Source organism: Chamaea fasciata, unplaced genomic scaffold (genome assembly GCF_029207755.1).
Source record: "Chamaea fasciata isolate MVZ Bird 193981 ecotype frontalis unplaced genomic scaffold, bChaFas1.0.hap1 SCAF_9, whole genome shotgun sequence".
In the NCBI taxonomy this organism is placed as follows: Eukaryota; Metazoa; Chordata; class Aves; order Passeriformes; family Sylviidae; genus Chamaea; species Chamaea fasciata.
The window spans coordinates 12677047-12685384 of NW_027094094.1; the positions used below are offsets into that span (position 1 = coordinate 12677047).

At 56.3% G+C, this 8338-nt stretch overlaps 1 protein-coding gene across 5 annotated transcripts; it reads right to left on the minus strand.

Moving 5' to 3' along the window:
• Positions 1-1240: 1240 nt before the first annotated feature.
• SFXN2 (sideroflexin 2) lies at positions 1241-8197 on the minus strand. Of its 5 annotated transcripts, none has more exons than XM_066191011.1 (12): positions 8131-8197; positions 6979-7151; positions 6516-6686; positions 5518-5616; positions 5291-5366; positions 5128-5213; positions 4382-4442; positions 4244-4310; positions 3647-3696; positions 3306-3355; positions 3025-3072; positions 1241-2645 (listed from the first exon to the last, which is right to left on the minus strand). In XM_066191011.1, the coding sequence occupies exons 1-12, from the start codon at positions 8167-8169 to the stop codon at positions 2546-2548; spliced, it is 1020 nt and encodes a 339-aa protein (XP_066047108.1). In that variant the 5' UTR covers positions 8170-8197; the 3' UTR covers positions 1241-2545. The 5 variants fall into 5 exon arrangements, with proteins under 5 accessions (XP_066047108.1, XP_066047112.1, XP_066047111.1 ...); XM_066191015.1 differs by lacking the exon at positions 8131-8197 and adding an exon at positions 8041-8121; XM_066191014.1 differs by lacking the exon at positions 8131-8197 and adding an exon at positions 7932-8115.
• Between the last annotated feature and the right edge of the window lie 141 nt (positions 8198-8338).

Below are 8338 nucleotides of genomic sequence, written 5' to 3' on the forward strand. Positions count from 1 at the left end.
CTGCCAAGGCAGGAAGGGTGAACAGCAAGAACAGGAGAAGGGCAGGTTTTGGGTGCTACAGCATATCATTTTACAAACATCGCCATTCTCCCAAGCAGGCCAGAGGCACCTTGGACCCAAAAGACTTCTACAGGTACTTTTCTGAAAGTCCTCACAGCTGTTTTGGGTGTAGGACAAGAGCAGTGTGAGCTAAGGAGCTTAAGAAAAGCAGAGAGCAGAGATGTCTCCTTGTAGCTTCTTTCCACTCCAAACAGGAGTGACATCTGTTTCATTTCATGTGCTTATCTATTACTTTAATTGTGCTTTAACAATGCTCAGGGAACAGATAAACAAGTTTGAACATGTTTTCCTACTTTCTGCTCTGCTATTAATTATTTCAGAGCTCTTTCACAGCTTTCTAGCAGTAACTACATATGGTTGGAGACGTTATCCTTTGCCTGTTTCAGCTTTGGCAGAAGCAAACCTGCTGTGGATGCAGCTTGGCACTTCAAGAAGTACCTTTTGGGTTTGGCTGCGCTCTCTGAAGGAGCAGAGTGGGTAATGTGTCTCTACTCAGGCGTGTGGCTGATGTGAGAATGCTGCTGCCCTAGAGATCTGACACACATCCCTGACTGAAGGGAGGAGCACGGATCATCCGCTGGGCCTTGGGGCTCTCAGAGCAGGCAGGTCACATGGCTTTGTTAGAAACATGCTTGTCCCACCGAGGGATGTTCATCAGCAAAGAGCCTGGACGCAACGGATTGAAAGCAGGGGCTTTAGTCCAGGACTTGGGCTCCTTTCTCTTCCAAAGTGGGCTGCAGCACACTCAAGCTGCTCTCCTTTGGGGTGGGAGAGGCCTCATGGCTGACTCAAGATGGCATCATGAAACTCTGCCTGGCCATGAAGATAAATAGCACCCATGGGTATAGGAAGGGTCAGCCACTGTCATCCTCCCAGGCCCCACAAGAGGATCAGTGTCACTGTGAGCACAGCACAATCACCTTTTGTTCCTTGCCCTGGGAACTTGCAGCCCAAAGAACCTCTTAGGGAGTGCTGCCATTGAATGCCCAAGGGTTTCAGAGCTCATGCCATCCCTTACACTCTTCCTCCTTCTCCTGGCCCCTTTGCTCACACTCACCCTGATGCTCGGTCGGTCACAAAGTCCACACCTTTCCCTTCCAAGGTAAGCATGAGACCCACGTACCACCCCAGCCCAGAGAACCAGAAACAGATCAGCCAGAAGCACAACCCACACCTGTTTTTCAAAAATCAATGCATTTATTTTTCAACCTTCCTCTGTTGTTTGTAGTGCTGCTATTCAGAGCCTGAGTTAATGCCTTGACAGCTCTGTGACAAGAAAGAGAGGTGCTGCTGGAGAGTGTTCAGTGGAGGGCCACAATGATGATGAGGGATTTGGAGCATCTCTTTTGAGGAGAGACTGTGAGAGCCAGGCTGGTTCAGTCTGGAGAAGACTGAGAGGGATCTCATCTGTGCATATAAATGTCTCAAAGGCAGGTGACAAGGGCACGGTGCCAGGCTCTTTTCAGTGGTGCCCAGTGACAGAACATAAACTAAATCACAAGAAGTTCCACCTCAACATGAGGGAGAAATTCTTCACATTGAGGGTGGAAAAGAACTGGAACAGGCTGCCCAGGCAGGTTGTAGAGTCTCCTTCTCTGGAGATACTCAAAACTCACCTGGATACATTCCTGTGTAACCTGCTGCCAGTGACCCTGCCTCAGCAGGGGGGCTGGAATAGATGCCCTCCAGAGGTCCTTCCAATCCTAACAATTCTGTGATTTCTGTGTCTTCTTCCTCATGTCAAAGGGGACACAGAGACAATTGTCCTCTAAAGCTGCAGTTTCATGGTTCTGCTGTGGGGGTCAGAGATGCAGGACAAGGGTGACAGTGCTCAGACGAATGAAAAAATTAGAGCTAAAAACAATTTGGCTGTTTCTTTCCTTGATTGTGATGAACACAGAGTGAATAAAACCTGAACCTGAGAGCAAGGAATGCATAGCCTAAGCATTGGTCTCTGGACTTTGGGATGGTCACTCTCATGGTTCAGGAGAGGAGGTCACTTCACACCTGCCAAGACATGATCCAGCTCTTGGGAAGAGGCTACTGTGGTGGCTTAAGGCAGGAATGTGGTTTGGTTGCTGGTACAATGGCAGGATATCTGCTTTTGGAGGTAGAGCTGTGCTCTGAGCCCCAAGGGAGAGAGCCTCATGCCTCATGGGGCCAAACCCCGTGAGGCCCAGACAGGCTGGGCCAAAGGAAGGCACAGGAAGCACAGGCATCCCTCAGGGCAAGAGGGACATGGGAAGGATGAGACATGGCCAGCAGCAGACGGGGATGGCTCAGGACAAGCCAAAGTTCTGCAAGCTGGATATAGAGAGTCAGATCCTGATTCTACAGTGGAAGAAGGCTGCAGAGAAGGTGCTGGGTGGGGGAGCAGATCTGGGCTGGATTGTGCTGGGCTGTGCCTCTGACCCTGCTCAGGCGACATGGGATTGGTGGTGGCAGGAGGCCAGAGGGGTGCGATGGCTCCTGAGGTAGTCTCCATTCACAGTCCTTTGTTAAAATAGACGTATGGCACTTTGTCCCCGTGCTTGGCCATGATACTGTCACGCAGCTCCACCTCAAGGTCAGCCAGTGCAAGGGAGCTGTGGAAAGAGGGGGATACACACTGAGAGCCATGATCCTCCTCCCCAGCCACCAGTCAAGCCACCCTGCCACCCCATTGGCATTCAAGGTCCTCTGCAGTCCCTGGGATCTTGCAGGCTCATGGCAAGACCCACCACCCTTCCATCCCAGTCCTGGAAGGCAGAGAGCTGCCAATGGAGCTGGGTGTCCTGTTGCTCCCAGCACAGGGGAGCCATATGCTCTCCTGCTGCCCTGGGCACCAGCGTGTACAGGCAGGCACTGCCTTGGGTTGAAGGGTGGGTGCCCATCATGCTTCTCCTGGAATGGGCAGAGAAGAGCTAGGTGAGAAAGAAGGCTCCCGAGATCCCATGCAGGAGAGGGAAGCAGTGAAACAGGTACCATCGCTGGGGGAAGAGGGCGCAGGCTGCTGGCACCATGAACAGGAGGCTGTGGGACAGAGAAGAGCAGAGCATTAGTCTTGGGGATCCCAGCTGGTTTGCCCTCCAGCCACAGGGGTTTCAGCCCAAGAGGTGCTGCTCACACCCCATGACTCTCAATAACTGGGGAAAGCCCAAGCTGAAAGGCAAGCAGGTTTCCAATCCCTTCTGGGAAAGTGGTGTTTTTTCAAGCATCTCTTTGGAGCCAGGCACTCACAGGCAATTGAGCAGTGAGATACTTACAAGCCCCCGCAGAGCAGCACCTGCAGAGGCCCATGGAGAACCCGGATCCGCTGCAAGAGAAGAGCCAGGAATGAGTCCCTGGCCTCACCACAAGACCCACTCACAGGGTGGGCAGACTTCTCCCCTCAATAGTGCTGAATACCCAACACCTCTGGTGTGCACCACAAACCCTGACAACCCTCCCATAGCCTCCCCATGTCACTTGAGAAGCCATTGGTGTATCAATGACTGAAGTAGGGAGCAAAACAAGCTCTGAAACTCCCCATTTGATCCCCAGCGTAGCAGCAGCTGGGAAGCACGGCTGGGGCTGGAACCCACTGGCAGGAGAAACATGCACTCACCTGCATAAAGGTGAATTTCTCCAGCCGCTCCATGATGATGGGCAAAATAACTAGGTACAGAGAGCAAAGGTCAGCCCAGATCCCAGAACAGCTATCCTACTAGCCAGCCTGCAGGACTGTCCCAGCAGGACCATCCACCTGGAGGCCATGGCAACAGCTAGTTATGCTGGGGGCTGCTGGGTGTTTGCTGACAGCAAGGACCTGACACAAGACCCCCACACATCCATCACCCGGGCAGCATGGTCTGTGTTCCTCATGCTCCTGTCCTTCTGGGCTTGAAGCATGTCAAGGGTCTCAGGAAGAGAGGGGGTGCCAGGCTGCAGGGTGAGGGGCTAGGGCTAGAGAGCACGAGATGCATCCTTGTGGGGCCAAACTGCCAAAGGAGCACCCCCTGTCTCCCAGGCTGTGGTTTGGCATGGAGTGGGCTGGGGGCTTGGGGGCCTCTGATGGGGTGGCTGGATGAGGAGAGCAAATGCCATTTGGGATGCAGGGCCACCCTCCCTCTTCTTCATGAAGGACACTGAAGCAAGGGAGGGCAAGGAGGTGGGTCCCGGAGAGTCCCCAGTTCAGTTGTGCACCCTCCTGCCCCACACTCACTCATGCCCGGTGCTGCCATGGTGATCCTGGAGAGCACAACCTGTGCAATGCCCTTCACTGCTGCCCTCTGCAAGCAAAATCAGCAGGTGAGCCCTGGCAGCGCCATGCCCCAACCCATATCCCCATCTCCAGACTCACCCTGGAGCGGCCGAGCTCGTTGTTGTTCTCATCTGTCACTGTGATCCCGTTGATGATCTCCCTGAAGAGGACAGGCAGCCGTAAGTGGAGGACGGGATGGCCGGGAAAGCATGAGGAAGGAAACAGCAACGGGGTGAGGAGGTGCCAGGGGAGTCCTCCATGCACAGCAGCCCCGGATGCCCCCAGGCCACGGGGCTCCAGCACCCCGGGGCACCGCGGTCCCCAACCCAGCCGATGCTGCCATCTTCAGGGCACAGCTGCGAGCACGATCTGGCCGTGCTAGGGACAGACACTGCCTGGGATACGCAGCTGAGCAAGGGGACAGTCTCTCACAGAGCACCTGAGCTCCTTGTGCCCTGACTTGTGGGGAACCCCGAGCAGCACACACAGGTCACCACAAGGACCCCAACTGGGGTGTCCCAGCATCAGGATATCATGGACTGGGGCTCTCCCATGACATGCAGGAGATCCTTGAGTCTGAGGGATCTTCCAGCACAGATTCCAGAAGAGCCATCCTCAGCCAAAAATCCCCCTCCTGCTCTAGGTGGAGGCTGAGCCATCCCACCCAGCACCCTCCACCACAGATACAGCGCTGCAAATGCACGGACCCCAGTTCACCTCCCTCCAGCTCCCAGGATGGGAATCCAAGGCAGGGAGACCAGGCAGCCCAGGAGCCTGGCTGCCACCAGCTTGCCTTTGGAGGGGAGCTGGGTCCCTCAAGCACCCCAGCCACGTATGACACTTACTGTTGCCGCATCATGGGGATATTGACACAGTTGGCAGCAGCCACAGCTGCAAAGGGGACCCAACGGGCCAGCAAGGGGGGGGCTCGCTGTGGGAAACAGGCTGGCATCAGCACAGGAGAGCAGGATGTGCCCAGCTGCCCCAGCTGGCCCTGGCCTGGCATACCTTGGTGTAGAGGTTGAGTCCCACTGCAGTGGCCAGGGCTGCACCGGTGGCTGTGACATAAGCCACCCCGATTTGCCTGGACCGTGATTTCAAAGAAAGGAGACAACAGAATCACCAACTCTGACTCAGCCCTGTTCATTCTGTGCCCAAGACTCTGCATAGGGGTCTTTACAGGGCATCCAGGGGTGCATCAAACAGACACACTGCATCCTGTGGGGCCTGCTCACCTCAGAGAGATGGGGGAGGCAGCATTGCGGTTGGTGTAGTTGACAAAGGCATTGAATGACTGGTTCACCCACTGCCAGAAAACCACGGCAGGCACTGTCCTGTGGAGGGAACGGACCGGGAGAGCACCTGAGGGCTGTCAGGAATACCTGGCCTGTGCCCATGGCCAGGCTTAGCAGGGAGACAGCCAAGATGTCTGCAATCCACTCATCATGTTGTCTCCAAAGGGAAACTGAGGAACTGTGGCAAAGTGATAAGCCAGTGGCAGAGCTGGGAAGTGATGCCAGGAGTTCTGGTTGCCCTGGGGAGCATAGGAAGGGGGGGGCGGGGGGGCAATCCTGCAAGGCACATGGGCAGGGGTGGGAGAAACAGCTCTCAGCAGAGTGGCAGCCATCCTCTGCTGGGCTGAGATAAGCCTTTGTCAAAGCGAGCAGCAAGGAGGGGACACATGGGGACAGAAGGGGCTCTGGGGAATGAGGGTGCCTGGGTGTCTCAGGGACACCTGGGGCAGGAAGGGACACAGGGAGGTGTGGGTCTAAGCATGCATTGGAATGCAGGGGAGTGGAGAAGGGAAATGCACGGAGCTGTCAGCAGGGGCTGGGGATGCTGAAGCAGCCTGGCCTCGGGGCACATTTGGTCCTCAGTTCCAAAGACTGCTATGGGCCACAGAACAAGAGCAGGAGCCAAGTAGGATTTGGTTGCATTAATCATTAACAGGGGCTCTGGGAAGAGCTCAGCTGAGCTCAGGGTGAGGTGAGACCATCCCCAGCCATGCCAGGGAGGTCTGTGATGCTTCTACCACAGGCTGGGTGCTGGGGACAGAGCCCAGAAATATTGAGCTTGACCACAGGACACAGACATGCACAGCGGCCAGGGGCATGCCTTGGGCAGCACTCAGCCCCAGAGGAGGCAGGCTGGCTGTGCTCTGGCCACCGGGGACCTGAAAGGGGCTGGGGGCTGTCAGGGCTGTGTCTCCAACCTGGTGTACCCAGGAGCTTACCGATAGAACTGGAGCATGCAACCAGTGATGGCCATGCCCCCTGGCACCTGGAAGGACATCCTCCCAATGAAGTTCATCTTCTCACCGCTGTCAGGGTGGAAGGCTGAGTCGTACAGCTTCTTGGCATAGAGCAGCTGCTCCTGGCTGCTTCCTGGTGGCACCACCCCGGCCCTGCAAACCCAAAGCCTGTCAGGGAAAGCTGCACAGACCCACCAGCCGAGGCACAGAGCTCTGGGCACCACATGAAAGGCAGGGGAAACATCTCCTGAGAAGGATGCATGTCACAGCTTGAGTCTCCTGGGAGAAGCCTGGGAAAGCCCCCAAAACTACCTCAAACAGATGTTACATCACAGCAAACCTGCTTGGGAACAACTGCCTCCATCCTCCTGCAACACTGCACAGTGGTTGGGATGGCCATGAACACAGGGATGGCACCTGTCCCATATGTACCCCTGCCCCTCACCTGCAGCCCTCCACTAGGGCCTTGGCCCGGTCCAGCTCGTCCTCCGGCACCAGCACTGTGCGAGGGTCAGTGATGTTGAAGAAATGCTTCAGGCGCCCCACAAAGGTGCTCTGGTCCCAGCGTGGGGAGTCGATGTTGAAGCCAAGGGAAATGGTGGCCATTTTGGCGTAGGTCTGGGCAGGGAGAAAAGGCTGCTCAGTAGGATCCCGTCTCGCTTGCTCACTGAGCACACGCCTGCCACGGCGACAGGGGCAGTCAGTTAGGTGAGAGCCATGGCAGGTTTATGTTTAACAGGACAATTGGACTTTCAGCAGCCCTGAGCCCCGGAGGCCCCTGCACTCCTGCTGTCAGCAGAACACTGCAGTCAGGCTGCTCCTTGACACATCACCCTGCTTGCCTGGGGTTGCCCCACCTGTGCTGCACCCCACAGCACCTGGCACCCCCTCCTCAGGGTGGTATGGTGGTGAACAGCACTGTAGGGCTCAACCTGTACAGCTCAACCCTCCACGAGGCTGCCGAGCAGGTACTCCTACAGGGGCACTACTCTGCAGCCCCCGTGTGTGCAGAGCACAGCACCCCCACACTGTGCTGTGCCCCCCATGGCACTATCCTGCACACCCCTCTAATGCTGCTCTGCACTGCCCTGGCACTGCAGAATCACAGAATTAACTAGGCAGGAAAATACTTCTGAGATCATCTGAGACCAAACCTATGACCACCATGGCAATTACAGCATGGCACCAAGTGCCATGTTCAGTCTTTCCTTAAACACCTGCAGGGATTATGACTCCACCACCTCCCTCGGCAATCCTTTCCAGTAACTAATCACCCTTCTGTAAAGAAGTTCTTACTAATGTCCAACCTAAACCTCCCCTGTCACAGCTTCCGACTATAGCCTCTCGTCCTGTCGCTGGTTGTCTGGGAGAACAGGCCCACTCCCACCTGGCTACAACCTCATTTCAAAGGTAGTTGTAGACAGCGATAAGGTCCCCCCGAGCCTTTTCTCCAGGTTAAACACTCCCAGCTCCCTCAGCCACTCCACATAAGACTTGAGCTCCAGACCCTTCACCAATTTCCTTGCCGTTGTCTGCACGGCATGGCACAGCTCGGCACACCCCAGGCTCGGCCCAGCATGGCACAACCCCAGCACACCTGCGGCTCGGCTCTGCACGGCTTATGTCGGCTCTGCATTACCCGGCACTCCCCAGCCCAGCCCGTCCCGTCGCGTCCCCACGTGTCCCCACCTGCGGTCCCGGGCCCCTCTCCCGCCTCCCGCCCACGTGTCGCTCACCGCCCCCGCGCTCCGACGCGTGCCCGGCCTCAGCCAATCGCAAAGCTCCGAGCGGCCGCGCCCACCTCT